This window comes from Parasteatoda tepidariorum, chromosome 10, assembly GCF_982258835.1.
Source record: "Parasteatoda tepidariorum strain Cologne lab strain chromosome 10, Ptep-v5.0, whole genome shotgun sequence".
NCBI classification, from domain to species: domain Eukaryota; kingdom Metazoa; phylum Arthropoda; class Arachnida; order Araneae; family Theridiidae; genus Parasteatoda; species Parasteatoda tepidariorum.
In genome coordinates, this window is record NC_141764.1 from 61,482,465 (window position 1) to 61,500,340 (window position 17,876).

Below are 17,876 nucleotides of genomic sequence, written 5' to 3' on the forward strand. Positions count from 1 at the left end.
TAATTCCATAAATATAATGCTGGTGAAATATTTCATATATAATATTACAATATTCATATTCTGACAATATTTATCGTAGTATTTTATATATGATGTATTTCATATATCGTAACTAAAGTTTGTTTGATTATTCATTTTGGAGAAGAAAAAAACAACTTCCTGAAAGATAGTTAGTTTTAAAAAATATTTTTCCTAAACAATAACATAATAATTATATCCAGTTTTAAAACAGTGCTATTTATAATTAAAATAAATTACTTTCATTACCTATACCATTCAAAATTATTTTTAATCTTACAATATTACTGTTTCATTTCTGAACAATGACATAGTTAATTATATCAAAATTTATTTGTAATTAAAATAAATTTATTTTCATTAACAGTACCATACATAATTATATATAATTAACGTTACTAAATCCTGTTTGAACAATAACAGAGTTAATTATAAATAATTTTGGAACAGTTATATCGGTAATCGAAATAAATTTATTTTCATAACCTATACCATTCAAAATTATTTTTAATCTTACAATATTACTAGTTCCTTTTTGAACAATGACATAGTTAATTATATCAAAATTTATTTATAATTGAAATAAATTTATTTTCATTAACATACGTAATTATATATAATTAACGTTACTAGATCCTGTTTGAACAATAACAGAGTTAATTATAAATAATTTTGGAACAGTTCTATCGGTAATCAAAATAAATTTATTTTCATAACCTATACCATTCAAAATTATTTTTAATCTTACAATATTACTAGTTCCTTTTTGAACAATGGCATAGTTAATTAGTATATATAAATTTATTTATAATTATATTAAATTTATTTTCATTAACAATACCATACATAATTTTATTTAATTTTAGACGTTTAGATCCTGTGTGAACAATAACAGAGTTAATTATAACTAATTTTGGAACAGTTCCATTTGTAATCAAAATAAATTTATTTTCCTTAACTATACTTTACATAATTATATCTTATTTTAGAACATTACTAGTTTCTGTTTCAACAATATAGTCAATTATATCTAATAATGGAATAGTGCTATTTCTAATTAAAATAAATTTATTTTGATTAACACTACAATACACAATTAGTTCTAGTTTGTTTTATTCTTCCTTAATGTCCATAACACTTTTTTTTTATCAACCATTAACTAAAAATAACTAAATTAAATTAAAAGTTTTCCTAAAATCTTTTCCCGTTTCATCCGATATCAAACTGTCTCATGCTTGACTATCTTTTAACAAAGGCTTCCCTTGAGATTTCAGAATAATGCAAATGTGTAGCTGATGGAGAAAAAGGATAGAGTGAAAATTATCAGTACGCAATTAAAGATTTCAGTTGAAACTTTTCTCGTCTAACTGAAACTAGTTTAATGAGTTGGAATAGAGTCTCTCAGCAATTATCTTTTCCAAGACTAGAAAATTCCTTCTATTAAGTCTTTTTAGTTAAAAGTATTCAATAAAGATCAAAGATAGCAGTATTTCTGTAAATTTTAAATCATTTTTATGCGTGTAAGATGTATATAAAATGGTTTTAAGAAAACTATAAATTTAATATTGTTTTACATTTTACAAAATTATTTATTATATTTAATTCATGGTACTTCATTAATAAAAAGATACATTTACATGCACAATAAAGTATAAAATTATATATAAAGCTAGTATGTAATAAATATCATTATGTTAGTGGTTATATTTGCTTTTTTTAAAAAAAAACTTCGGTTCTGGTGTTTGAAAGTTGTTTTTAATTATTAGAAATGGCATTTCATTCATTATTTTCATAAATAGTCATCAATTACATATACAATCTTTTTTTTATATTTAATCACAAATATATTTATTTGGGATGCTTTTGTTATAGATTAACTTTTAATTCTTATTATTATAAAATAATTTCTTGTTATAATTAATTTGTTTATTATTGTGAGTATTTTTTATTTTTGTTTTAGTATTAAATATGAATAGTAATAACTAACCAGTAGTTAGTTTTATTATGAGTAATAATATTTTAAATTAATACCGTTACGTAATCTGGTTGCATTTCTATGAATTCATTTCTATTCGAATCGTTACATTAATGTTATCACTAAACAATTAATCGGCATAACATTATTAAAAAAAACAATTAATAAAGGGATATATACACTCTAAATGCATAAATCATCTGTTAATTTGCATTGTATGGATCAAATGTAATGTAATCTATTCAGAGTATGTAAACAAATCTCCGGAAATAAGCATTAATTAATATATATATTCTGATAGCTATATACACATAAATGCTGACCAACTTTTATTTTGTTTATAATGAAGGTTTGAAGCTTAATTATGAGAAACTAATGCAGATTTGATAACGAGAAAAATGAACCCCAATTAAAACTGAATTCAATTTTCATTTATTGAATGCTTCTAAGAATTCAGATCTGAAATTATTTTTGCAGCAATTATATTTGAATTCTTAAATGCTAATATTAATTCTAAATAACGTTTTTTTAAGTGTAGCGTTTGTTTAATAAAATAGAACACGCAATTAAAATTCTGCCCAAAATTACGAATAATTGCATTTTTTAAGTCTAATTAGCAGTAGGTATATATTTAAAAATAATATTTTATAAAATGAAATTTATGTGGTCGGATGTTAAAAGGAAAAATTACAACAATTTACTGGAAATATATCTTTTTGTTTTTCTTTTATCTTTAGCTCTAACAAATGAGCATTCATAACAAGTTTCATAACCACACAAACTCATAAGTCTTACTCTTGAAATTTGCAATTCAGAATTTTTATTTTTAAACATCGTTAGCTTTCAAAGAAATAAATATTCAAATCCTTTGAAGCGTAATAACACATTGAGAGGGGAAGTTACAGGATTTTTATTCATAAAATGTTGGAATTTTCAGTGATTTTTGAAATAAGAAGGAGCGAAATAAATTTCTACCTTTTAAACGGTAAGTTTCATTTATTCATCAAATGAAAAATAAAAAGAGATTAAAAAGAGATCTCTGTGAAAGAGATTCGAGTTCAAAGAATACTTCGAATTGCAAATTTGTATTCCCTTTGCAAACATTTCCTTAAAAATACTTCTCGAAATAACTCTTTGCATTTAAATTTAAAGCTGGAAAATCAATTAATGATACAGTGAAAAATACTTTTGTTTTATCGCATATAATCGAAAATATTTCAGCCAAAACTGAACATTTTGTTTACATATCTTTTTCTCAAAGGAAACTATTTCAAAACACAGAGAAAAGAATTCTAGCAAAATTAGCGTGCTCTACGGTAATGGAATTTCTGATTTAAAAAAATTAATAAGTGCAAAAAACTATGATTCTGGTATTAAAAAGCAAAAAATACGGTATTTAAATCAGTCATTTGATAATTTTTGCGTTCATATAGCAACGATTTAATAGAAATTCTAATTTTCAAATTTGTAGTTCTTATTACCCCACATTTAGTAAAAAATATTAAATTAAAAAGTAAATTTAATCAAAAGTTTCAATATTTCAAAGCTTTCAGTTTAATAACTTAAATAACTGTTAATATACTTTTTTCATATTCTTTTAAATTTTATATATATAGAACTTCAAAACATAAATTGTCGTTGAATGCATTAATTTCAGCTATTGTTTGCTTAAGTCTATTATTGGTTTATTTTAAATTTCAAATCAAATCATTATTTTTAGATTATCATTATAATATCATCATTTTTAGATCATTATTAATATTATTATTTTAGATCATTATTAATATCATTATTTTTAGAATAATAAACACCACCAAACTTTAATAATTTCTGTTTTGAAATAAAACAGTGAAATATTGAAAAATAGAAATTTAAATATTTCAGAAACTAGGTAATCGGTAATCCTCAATGGATTTTTAAGATTTTTCATTTTTCGAAAAAGCTGAATTAATGGTTTTCAAAAGTATTTTTCTTTCTTAAAGAAACAAAAGCAAGCTGGATATTTATTTTCAGCTGGATTTGTTTCGTTTGCATTCATATCTTCTTGCAAAATTTGAATTGATAGCCTAAGAGTTTAGTTTCCTTTTTTTTTTTACATAATGTTTGTTTCTCCTTTTTTCACTGTTTGCTCTATTTATTTAACATTCTGTGTTCGATATGTTTGTTGTTTACGAAAAAAAAATTTAAAACAACGTATGCTCTTATTTTTGAAAATTGGCATCCTATTTTTGTCATTTAAGTTAAATTTATTTCAACTGTATTTATGTAAAAAAAATAATAAAGTTCACATTTTAGTATCCTAAAAATAAAAAATAAGAATTACGTATGTAAATAATTAATTAATATGCTCAAACAGCTTTATCTATTTTTTTATGAAAAATTAGCTTCTTTACTTTAATTTTAAAAATTCACAAATGTTTTTTAAAATTCAAATGAAAACTTTTTTTAGAAATTTGTTTGTGTTTTCAACGAAATTTTTTTTAGATGATTATCAGTTTTTGTTAGAAAATCGTTCAAAAAAAAAGAAAGAAATGTCGAATTAAAATTAAATGACAAAATTCTTTACGGATGAAATTCATTTAAACTTAATATAATTATTATTTAAAATTCCGAAGAAAAAGAAATTTTTATTAAGTTTTTTTAACCCAATAGTGGTTATAATAATTTCCAAAAATTCTAACTTAAATTCAAGATCCTATGTGCATTAAGCTGATCATTTACATGCTGTTTCCTACAAAAGCACCCAAAGACACTTCATTTCTGAGCAAACTACGTTGAACACATTTAATACACAATCCTTTAACATTTTCTTGTCTTATTTCCTTCACGAGATAGGACACAATTTCTGCTGATTCCCATAGATAAACCCAATAGAAATAATTCATATAGATAGCAGACACGATACTTCAACATTTTTCTCTCTATTTTCTTTACGAAACAGGTCACCTTTCTGTAATTACCAATGCTGCAAATCACAGGGATAATTCACGAAGAATATTAGAAATAGATATCATTCTCGGTAATAGTTTTTAATAATTGCCATAACCGATTTTACATAAAGTCGCGTATTAATTTACAATATTATTCATTTAGAGAAATGAGGCGCTATTGGATGTTTTTATTAACCATAAGAAAATGCTTTTCCATTATTAATTAGTAGATATGTTACGGTCAAATGTGAATAGTCGATTATTAATAATCACTAATAGTAATAATAATAATAATAATAATTAATTACAACCGGTCAATATTAATGTTAACCGAATAGAGCGGTTAAAGTGAATAATTTAAGCGAATGGATCACATAAACCGGTTATTATTTATAATAACCGGTGAAGTTAGGTCAATGTCATTCTTTCGCGTTTTTATTGGGGATATTTCCGTATCGTGATCTACCACGCCAACTACAATAGCCGAGTCACCAAATTTATTTTAAACTGGAAATTTAAAAATAATAAATAAATAAAAATAAAAAAATTTTAAAAAATTAAAAATAAAAAAAAATAATAATAAAAAATAAAAACCTTGGATTTTTACCCAGGGTTGATAAGAGTACGGGTGAACCCCTTCGAGTTGGTCTCTTTCTGTGATTCTTTTTTTTTTTTTAAGTGTCTCGCGGGCAGCTGCCTGGTTGTTGCCAAAACTTGGCAATTATTCTGCCGCAGATCCCAATATAGAAATCTCTCCTTTTTATTTCTCACTTGACCAAAAGGACCGGTTATTATTAATTTTGACAGGTTAGTATTAATAATAACCAGATTTATCATTACATGAAGTTAAAATAAATAGGATATATCCTATAAATAGGATAAATTAGAAAAATCGATTGTTTTTACACACTATTTGCCTATACATTTGAAATAAGACTTCACTTTTATTCGCTAACAGATATACGCACTTTTTTATAAATTAAATTATGAAATATTGATGCACACTCATAAGTGAAATAATATATATTCTCTGATGATAAAAGAAAAAAAAATTGTTTTGTTCTGCTCTCGAGATTATTATAATTTTTCAAAGATACTTATTTTTTATTTTTATTCTTTTTGTGGAAACCATTGTTGAAAATAATGTCTAGTACAGATTATAAAGCAACCAAAATAACCTGGCATTTCCATTATCAATTCAAACATTTTATATCTTAAATTTCTAAACACATAAACAAAGGGATAAAGAAAATGCAATTTATAACACTCTTCTATTAGGGTTTGAGAATATTGAAAAGGGTAATGTATATTTCAAAATAGACGACAAGAGGCTTTTGTATTATTACTTGTCAACTCATAAATTTATTTTTTTATGTAAATTGCCCTAACATTGTTGTTGGATAGATAAAATGTCACAGGTAATTCTTTTTACCTTATTTTTTTGTATAAGAGAACCGAAAGACTCTAAATAAAATTTCTCAGGTTCATAAATATATATGCGCAAGCTTGTGGGGGTGAATTTAATAGATTATTACTATATATTGATTTTATCTCATAGTAAAATAATAGTAAAATAATATTTAAATTTGTGCATTATATTTATTTGTAGATAATCATATTTCAAGTTAAGTTCCTGTCAAACAATCAAATGATATCAATCAAATGATATCAGTCAAATGATATCAATCAAGTCGATTCAATCAATAAAACATTATTAATTAAATAAGTTAAATTAATCTAATAATTAAACTAAATTGTGTAATACTAAAAATTATACAATTGAAAAAATTATTTGATTTATGCATAATTTCGCTTAACTAATAGATTAATTTAACTTAGTTAAAAAGAAGTATTTATTTTTTCAATCACCTCATTAAGAGATAATTATTTTGGGAAACTAAGTAAGTAATTATTTGTTTTGTAAAGTAATTATATGTAAAGAGATAAGTTATTTCATCAGATTGTATTATCTGTTAATTAATTAAGAATGAATTATTTAATTGAAATTCTTTGTATTCATATGCTTCGTTTATTCACTCATTTCTCTTATTAAAAAGGAAAAACTATGCCAATGTGACATTGTTAAGTTTCATTGTTCTTTCACTTTAAATTATGATTTTTGAAACAATGACAGATTATTGAAACAAACAATAAACAAAATAGCTGTCAATAAATAACGCCTTCAATAAATAGGCAATAATCTCACCCACTGTTTCGTTCAAGAACTTATCAGAATATTTAAATACTGAAAAACAGATCTCCCTTAAACATTAGAATACTAGCTGAATGCACTTCGAACTGTACTGAAGTACTTCGTACTGGGTGAAATTTTTGCATCAATAAATCAGTACTGAACAACATTACAAAATCGAGCACAAAACTGTAAGACAAATACCGACACAATAACGCTGAAATAATTCCAATATTTTTCTTTATTATTATTTGTTGCTCTTCTTAGCGGCTTTACGTTATTAGATTAAGCAAACACGTATTTAGTATGTCATCCCATCAGAATAAAGATTAATTCTGATCAGTATCATTTGGCATAATGCTGTTGCTCGAGGCAACTCATGATGTTTAAAATTTACCAAAATCAAGCTACATTACCATGAAGCCAGTAATATTTATTACCAAAATTAAACATCAGTGGCGCCAATAATAGAAAAATGACTTCTTGCCATTCCATAACGAAGAATACATTTCTCCCTTAGATTTGATTTTTCTTACACAGCTCATTAAATTTTATTTTAATTAGTTCCTATAGCCAAAATTAGTCAAGCATCATTTTATTTTATTTTATAACCGTCGTTGAACAGCCGACACAATTTTGGGTTTAAGACAACTAAAGTTAAATTCCGTAGTCTTATAATTTTGAACCTAACCCAGAAGACTAAGAAACTCCTGGATCAAGTAGTGGGGGAAATTTGCCTTCTTGGAGGATTTTTTGAGTGAACTAACCCTCATTTGCGTTACATGGAAACCTCCACGAAAATCTCTCACGGTTAGCCAGAAGGCAAGGGGACTCTAACCCATGATCCGTCTACCACTGAGGATAATTTGCGTCAGCTCTGTGGTCGGTTGAAAAGCGGGTGTGAAATTCGTATCGGCCAGTCATCCCTGGGATTCGAACCCGGGTCACTTCATTGAAAGGCGAATGCTCTATCTCCTGAGTCAGCACAGCTCAGTTAAACATTGACGTCAATAATAAATTGACGATTTTTTTCCACTTTCTTAAACGAATGAGTAATATTTCTCCATTAATTTTGCATTTTGTACATAGCCTAGTACTTTACTCTGATTAGTAGCTTTTATCAAAATTAATTATCATTGGCATCAATTTGTTCAAACATTGGTGATAATTTTAAGTCTTAAAGAATTAATACCATTTATCCATTATTTTTTTCTTTTCAGTACAAAACTTTTTCTTCATTCAATTACCGTTGATATTTAATTACTTAGTTTATTGTGACACATTTTGAAAAGATATCTATAAAGAAATAAGCACGTCGTATCAGATAACCTTAGAAGTACTACTTTGTCAATTCTGCTTCCGACTCACCCCAACCACAATGCTTACGTAAAATATCCTCAGTGGTAGACGGTACATGAGTCAGAATATCCTTACCGTAGAAGGTTTTCGAAGCTTTCTCTCCATGTAACGTAAATGCGAATTAGTTCCATCAAAAAGACCACCCTGAAAAGCTAGTTTGTCCCAATACGTGATTCATATGTTCCCTTGTCTTCTGGGTTTATTTCAAACATACAGAGCAACTGAGTTGAACTTTGATAGTCGTAAACTCAGAAATGAGTCAGATGCTTAACGCTGGTTATAAAAAATATTAGAAATGAATTATTTGGCTGTAGTTCGTTTCCTCTCCTCTAAATATTATCACAAGTTGGAAACACTTGGCCACCATGGTAATTTTCTAGGTATTTTAAATCAAGATTTTTGAAAGACCGATAAGTTCTTGAAAGAAATTATGGGCGAAATAATTGTTTCTTCAATAATGTTTTTCTCCTCAAGAAATTTCTAGGATACCAGAAATTGTGGAAACATATTTTCCCTAAAATTGTAGAATTAGAAGAAATAATTTATTTTGCCTAATAATTACTTCTTGTAATTCTACATTCATAACATTCCATTCATTTACCCCCTATCATTCATTCATCTCCTCCATTTACATAACCGGTGTTCCAGGCAATTTTCTAGCTTTTTATTAAATAAATTATTTTTGCCTGTCTGAGAAATTCTTGAAACAAACAATCGACAAAGCAAATGTCTCTTCAATCAGAAAACTATTATCGTGAGTTTTGTTCTAAAACTTGTCAGAAAACCAGAAGTAATTATTTTAAAAACCTCATAAAATTGTGTCCATTGTCAATTTTCAGGACAGGTTTAATTACTCGTGCAAACGAATATCTATACTCCATTGCAAGTTAAAAAAAAAAAAACTAATTTCGGTATAGGATCTAATCCGCGACTGTTTGATTTCGTTATCAAATTATACAAATATGCTTTCAAAACAATATAAAAACTTTTAAAAGAAAAACACGTCAGACAGAAACTTAATTCGGGCTATCTTTTGCGATATATATTAAAGAATTCTTAAAAAAAAAGAAATTAAACTTTCGAAGTTTTACTGGATTCCTAGACTTGACTACTTATTTCGATGAACAAGGAGAACGTTCGTTCTTGAAAAAGAACTATATGACGTTGCCAGAGCATTGGATTTGATTGCTCCACTAAAAAAAGGCGCTTCTTACGCAGACATGACTTTAAAAAATCAAGATAAATCAAGATCAAGATTAAAAATCGAGATAAAGATTTTTTTTTACTTCTTTTTCGCTGTAGAAGAAAATTGTCTGCAAGAAACAATATTTATTATTCTTTTATCAGTTTCTTTAAATGCGAACAGAAAGACTTGTATTTACTACAATTTCTAAATAACAGTTTTATTACTTCTTGCTGCTTGTTAATTGATTATTGCTGTTAATACGAATAAAGGCAAATAAGAGGCTGTACAACGTCACTTCGAAAGTTGGTGATGTTGATGTACGTTCGCGCTGGTAGTATGGCATACATCTGGCGTGCACTTAGATGCAAACAGGGATAATGGTTTTTCTTTAAAAAACTTGCAACAAAATATAGAAATTAGCAGCAGATAAGAAAAGTTTGGCTGACATTTGTCAATTTCACATAATTCTGTGATATATTTTTGTTCTAAAAACAAGAAATGATACAATATTACTTTTTCAGATGATGCGTTGCACGTGACGCTTCTTGCCGGAGGAGTTGCATTGCTTCTACTTTTACCATTGGCATACACACTTTACCGGTGCAGAAGGCGCAGTTCTGTCTATGAAGACATTCCAGAAAACAGTATTAACAGAAAGAGGGCATCAAGATGTTCTCAAGCATCGATATTCAGCGCCACGTAAGCATTTATATATATATTTTTTTTTATTGAACCTCAACTTAGAGAAACGTAAGAACTGAATAGCTTATTGTAGTGAATTAAAATAGACTATTTTTACGGAAATTAAAATAGACTTTAGCTTGTCAACCAATTTTTTTTTTAACTTTTTTTAAGCCTAGAGAAAATATTTTTGAAATAAAAGCTCTTCTTTTTCTTAATAGTGAGACCAAGCAGTTGAGACTTAAATGCTGCCTAAATGTATGCACTCAGATATATATATATATATATATATATATATATATATATATATATATATATATATATATATATATATATATATATATATATATATATATATATATATATATATATATATATATATATATATATATATATATATATTTGTACGTTAGGGGCATTTGTGTGTGTTTATGTACATTTGAGTCTTCTTATCACTGTTGGTACTCAAACTCTCTCCTTCTACTTATTGGTTTAAAGACCATAAAATGGCTCTCTTAGCTACTGCTTTTTCGAGTTATCACCCACAACATTAGACCCATAGCTAATGAGTACAAAACTTAATAACGTAATGCATTATCACAAATGTATTGCGATACTTTCCTTATTAATCTAATATCTACATTGGTATTGTGGCGTAACTACCACTACGATCATTAAACATCAATTCACAAGTATATAAGACGTGCTAACTCGATTCAATCTTGAAGTATCTTTAGATAGAAGAACGTTGGCATTATCGATTTCTACTCTCCCCACATTGGTGACCCGGACGTATTGCGGCGTAACTACAACTACTATTATTAAACATCAGTTCACTAAAATATAAGGCATGCTAACTCGATTCTATCATGGGGTATCTCTTGCTAGATAATGGTTGACATTGTCGATAACGTATTTCCCTCCATTGGTGGGCTGCGGCCGCTATATGACTGCGCTTTCTTCGATGGATGGTACACAAGGAGAAGTTGACTTGCTGTTTGTGAATGTGTCCTCGTCATCCTCGCGCATTTGCAACTCAGTCTAATTTACACACAACGGGATCCTGCACACACTTGACTGCTAATAGCAACACAGGGAAGACCACACACAGCCGTGTGCTTAATACAACTCTCGCAACAAACACTCAAAACTCGGTGAAAATAGTACAGCTCTCACCACAAGTGCTCAAAATCCGGTGAGCTTAACACAGCTCTCCCGGTTTTTCACAGATACGGCAACTAGTGGTATCCGTTCATCGAATTCTATCCCTGATAAAATTCTGGTGGGAGAGTATTGTGGCGTAACTACCACTTTGATTATTAAACATCAGTTCACTAGTATATAGGACATGCTAACTCGATTCAATCTTGAGGTACCTTTAGATAAACGTTGGAATTGTCGATTTCTACTCTCCCTACATTATCAATATTTTTTTTACCCCAATAAAATGTAGCAACATTCAGAATAATATTGCATTCAATAAATGTCACTTTGTGTAACATTTCAGATATTATCACATTCGATGCATCTATGAATATTATCGGTAGCCAGAAACCTAAGTAAATCACTTTTAGGTGAAATTGTCTTTATAGTACTAATAAACAATACGTACTGATTTCTTAATGATCATGATATTTATGGTAATGATAATGATATATATGATTTGTTAATTATGTTTTCAATTAAAAGATAATAATGAAAATTTTGAGAATCTAAAATTCGAGATCAGAAAAGATGTGAACAATTAGTTATTATTATTTATAATTAGTATTAAAATGTTTATTAGAATTTAAATTAAAGTAATATATCCATAAATTTAAAAGCTATTAAGTTGAAATGCCGTTTGGGCGAATATAAATAAGCATGTCCAGTTTAATATTACAGTCACATATATTATTTCCTAAATTTCCTATAACTTACGTTAGCCTGTATATTTGTTTCTAGCGGGTTTTACTTCTACCATTAGACTGTGAGTTTATCGTGTTTTAAGGATAATTAAATTGTTCCATTGGTTCCTCTGCTGCTTTCACGAGACCTCACGTTTTAATCGGATACCTACAAATGACGTAGTGCAGGTATCCCAATCCTGATTGGTTCGTAGCATTCGTTTACGCTAGTAACTGTTCTTTTCATTCTATTTCGAGTAAACCAAACCCGTCAAACCTTAATTCTCTTAAGTGACGCATTTTATATTCTTTAACATTGATTCTCTCACAAACATTTCAATTCTTTCACTATATATTTCTTTCTTAACACAAAGACTGGCATGAAGACAGGCATACTAATTATGCATCGAAGTTGCCAGATACACGAAACAAAAATATATCACTGCTACATTCAAAATTACTACTGTCGAATTCTTGGCCATAGATGGCGCCACTGAAAAACAAGAACAATCGCACCCCCTCTGCCTAAACAGGCATACGTCAAAAACAACAACATTCAAATTTACTAACGTTAAGTAAGTTAAGTAAAAGAAGTCGAAGAAAGCATTAAAAGTATTAAAGAAAGTATTAAATTTCAGCAAATTTGATGTGCAATACGGCGCTGTATTTAATTAGCTTCACGTTAATTGACATTCTAACTTATGCGAAGAAGCTAAGCTCAACTTTAACACGCCATTTTGATTATCAACGATCGGCTGTTGCTGACGTTATAGGTCATGTGATCTTCTTCCTGAAGTGCTAGTACCCAGATATAATTTTTTACGTCTTAGTTTTTGTTCATCAATGAAATTTCAATGCTGTGCCCGAAAACATTATACCAGAAAAAAAACACTCGTTAAAAATTAGCAAACTTTTGAAAAACGGAACCACGGGGATTAACTTCGCGTTAATTGACATTCTAACTTATGCGGAGAAGCTAAGCTCAACTTTAACACGCCATTTTGCTTATCAACGATCTGGCTGTTGCTGACGTTATAGATCACGTGATCTTCTTGAAGTGAAAGTACCCAGATATAATTTCTTGCATTTTAGTTTTTGTTCATCAATGAAATTTCGATGCTGCATCCGAAAAGCATTATACCAGAAAAAAACCACTCCTTAAAAATTAGCAAACTTTTGAAAAACAGGACCACGGGGATTAACTTCGTGTTAATTGACATTCGAACTTATGTGGAGAAGCTAAGCTCAACTTTAACACGCCATTTTGATTATCAACGATCGGCTGTTGCTGACGTTATAGGTCATGTGATCTTCTTCCTGAAGTGCTAGTACCCAGATATAATTTTTTACGTCTTAGTTTTTGTTCATCAATGAAATTTCGATGCTGTGCCCGAAAACATTATACCAGAAAAAAAACACTCGTTAAAAATTAGCAAACTTTTGAAAAACGGAACCACGGGGATTAACTTCGCGTTAATTGACATTCTAACTTATGTGGAGAAGCTAAGCTCAACTTTAACACGCCATTTTGCTTATCAACGATCTGGCTGTTGCTGACGTTATAGATCACGTGATCTTCTTGAAGTGAAAGTACCCAGATATAATTTCTTGCATTTTAGTTTTTGTTCATCAATGAAATTTCGATGCTGCATCCGAAAAGCATTATACCAGAAAAAAACCACTCCTTAAAAATTAGCAAACTTTTGAAAAACAGGACCACGGGGATTAACTTCGTGTTAATTGACATTCGAACTTATGTGGAGAAGCTAAGCTCAACTTTAACACGCCATTTTGATTATCAACGATCGGCTGTTGCTGACGTTATAGGTCATGTGATCTTCTTCCTGAAGTGCTAGTACCCAGATATAATTTTTTACGTCTTAGTTTTTGTTCATCAATGAAATTTCGATGCTGTGCCCGAAAACATTATACCAGAAAAAAAACACTCGTTAAAAATTAGCAAACTTTTGAAAAACGGAACCACGGGGATTAACTTCGCGTTAATTGACATTCTAACTTATGTGGAGAAGCTAAGCTCAACTTTAACACGCCATTTTGCTTATCAACGATCTAGCTGTTGCTGACGTTATAGATCACGTGATCTTCTTGAAGTGAAAGTACCCAGATATAATTTCTTGCATTTTAGTTTTTGTTCATCAATGAAATTTCGATGCTGCATCCGAAAAGCATTATACCAGAAAAAAACCACTCCTTAAAAATTAGCAAACTTTTGAAAAACAGGACCACGGGGATTAACTTCGTGTTAATTGACATTCGAACTTATGTGGAGAAGCTAAGCTCAACTTTAACACGCCATTTTGATTATCAACGATCGGCTGTTGCTGACGTTATAGGTCATGTGATCTTCTTCCTGAAGTGCTAGTACCCAGATATAATTTTTTACGTCTTAGTTTTTGTTCATCAATGAAATTTCGATGCTGTGCCCGAAAACATTATACCAGAAAAAAAACACTCGTTAAAAATTAGCAAACTTTTGAAAAACGGAACCACGGGGATTAACTTCGCGTTAATTGACATTCTAACTTATGTGGAGAAGCTAAGCTCAACTTTAACACGCCATTTTGCTTATCAACGATCTGGCTGTTGCTGACGTTATAGATCACGTGATCTTCTTGAAGTGAAAGTACCCAGATATAATTTCTTGCATTTTAGTTTTTGTTCATCAATGAAATTTCGATGCTGCATCCGAAAAGCATTATACCAGAAAAAAACCACTCCTTAAAAATTAGCAAACTTTTGAAAAACAGGACCACGGGGATTAACTTCGTGTTAATTGACATTCGAACTTATGTGGAGAAGCTAAGCTCAACTTTAACACGCCATTTTGATTATCAACGATCGGCTGTTGCTGACGTTATAGGTCATGTGATCTTCTTCCTGAAGTGCTAGTACCCAGATATAATTTTTTACGTCTTAGTTTTTGTTCATCAATGAAATTTCGATGCTGTGCCCGAAAACATTATACCAGAAAAAAAACACTCGTTAAAAATTAGCAAACTTTTGAAAAACGGAACCACGGGGATTAACTTCGCGTTAATTGACATTCTAACTTATGTGGAGAAGCTAAGCTCAACTTTAACACGCCATTTTGCTTATCAACGATCTGGCTGTTGCTGACGTTATAGATCACGTGATCTTCTTGAAGTGAAAGTACCCAGATATAATTTCTTGCATTTTAGTTTTTGTTCATCAATGAAATTTCGATGCTGCATCCGAAAAGCATTATACCAGAAAAAAACCACTCCTTAAAAATTAGCAAACTTTTGAAAAACAGGACCACGGGGATTAACTTCGTGTTAATTGACATTCGAACTTATGTGGAGAAGCTAAGCTCAACTTTAACACGCCATTTTGATTATCAACGATCGGCTGTTGCTGACGTTATAGGTCATGTGATCTTCTTCCTGAAATGCTAGTACCCTGATATAATTTTTTACGTCTTAGTTTTTGTTCATCAATGAAATTTCGATGCTGTGCCCGAAAACATTATACCAGAAAAAAAACACTCGTTAAAAATTAGCAAACTTTTGAAAAACGGAACCACGGGGATTAACTTCGCGTTAATTGACATTCTAACTTATGCGGAGAAGCTAAGCTCAACTTTAACACGCCATTTTGCTTATCAACGATCTGGCTGTTGCTGACGTTATAGATCACGTGATCTTCTTGAAGTGAAAGTACCCAGATATAATTTCTTGCATTTTAGTTTTTGTTCATCAATGAAATTTCGATGCTGCGTCCGAAAAGCATTATACCAGAAAAAAACCACTCCTTAAAAATTAGCAAACTTTTGAAAAACGGGACCACGGGGATTAACTTCGTGTTAATTGACATTCTAACTTATGTGGAGAAGCTAAGCTCAACTTTAACACGCCATTTTGCTTATCAACGATCTGGCTGTTGCTGACGTTATAGGTCACGTGATCTTCTTCTTGAAGTGCAAGTACCCAGATATAATTTTTTGCATTTTAGTTTTTGTTCATCAATGAAATTTCGATGCTGTGCCCGAAAAATATTATACCAGTAAAAACCACTCCTTAAAAACTAGCATACTTTTGAAAAACGGGACCACGAGAACTAGTGCGACTGCTGTGCTAACGTTCTTGTTCCAGATATTTCTCTTTCATGTATAGAGATTGAAAGTGGGATTCCACTAAAAGGAAGAAGAACATTTAGGATTTCATAACAGAAAAAATTGGGAACCACTGACTTGGTGATTGAAAAAAAAATATCATTTTGTAAGAAAATGTCGGTAGAATATTTTATGGAAGGGGACTTTTAAATCTCAAAACACACACCAATTCTGCAACTTCTTCCACGAGACATTCACAAAATAAACATTTCTGGAAAGTTTCGAGATGGAGATGAACCATCAAATTTCCATCTTTCTGGTTCATAATTTCTTGAAAGCGTCTGAAGTATTACTTTTCTAAATATTTACTCAATAATCTAAACTATGCAGTGCTATTCCGAGCTTTTCAGTTTATGTAAATATTTAATAAATCATTGTATATAGGTACCTGAATATCACATCAATCATACACAGAAAATCGTATGAATAAATTAATTTTGAAGAAATTCGTTTTAAAAGTTCAAACAACTTAGGCTACGAGTGGAAACTTTATTGATGTCCTCTTATTTGCGTTAACAATCGAAAAGATATCCTGACTTATTTGTCTTGTATGCAAACATGAGGGTAGATCTTACTTTCAATATTTGTTCCAAACATGTGCTGATATAATAGCAGGTAGTTGGAGGATGCAATTATTTTATTCGGAACCTTCCTTAAATTTTCGATTTTCGTTTCTAATTATTGTAAAACCAACGCTTAAAAAGATAAATAGATAAATAAAAATAAGTTTCAGTTGCTCTCAATTTATGTTCAAATTTTTGTCAAAATAATTTTAACAAAACATTTTACTAGAAAATTGTTCTACATTGACAGAAATTCCGAAATAAATTACGGTATGAAGTAACGGCACTTTGGGTGCATCATCCGTAAAACCCAATTATAGTAAAATCCATTTTCACGGTAAAATATAAGATCTTAATTTTTATGCCAAGTTATTTCATTAGAGTGATTTCATGGCAATAATTACTTCAAAAATTACAGTATATCAGATTACCATCCGTAATATGTTCAGAAAAAAATATATTTTACGGTAAAAAAGTACCGGTACCCTGAGTGCCGGTACGTAACGTATATCATAAAGGTAAAGTCACAGAGAAGGGTCATAAAAAGTAATCAATAAATTGAAATGAAATTATTTTAGCTTTATTAATTGAAGATCTTAGTGGAAAACCTGGTAAGTGACATTTTCAAGGACGCAATAATCAGGGTAAGAAGGGAAAAAATGGCCTCCAAACTATTTTAGTACCGATTAATTTGAATAGGGACTAATAGTTCTTTGTCTTATTTTATTTAACACTGCCTAATTTGAAAATAAAAATCATGCAAGCATGCAAAAAATTAATATGGATTAGTTGGTTAAAGATTAAAATAAAAACAAAAATAATTTTGTTGAATTAAACATACCCTATTAATGCACCAATTTCAAGCTATTTTCACAACTAAATGCCTCTACTAATGTCACTTACTTGGTTCTTCCACTAAACTCTTCAATTGTGT

The 17,876-nt window shown here is 29.5% G+C and overlaps 1 protein-coding gene across 1 annotated transcript in view; it reads left to right on the plus strand.

Moving 5' to 3' along the window:
* The window catches only part of LOC107456993 (synaptotagmin-15-like), a 138,677-nt gene that overhangs the window by 60,081 nt on the left and 60,720 nt on the right, over positions 1–17,876 (plus strand). Inside the window, exon 2 of the mRNA XM_043047862.3 lies at positions 10,181–10,358. Coding sequence (XP_042903796.1) covers positions 10,181–10,358 — 178 coding nt within the window. The remainder of the gene's footprint in view (positions 1–10,180; positions 10,359–17,876) is intronic.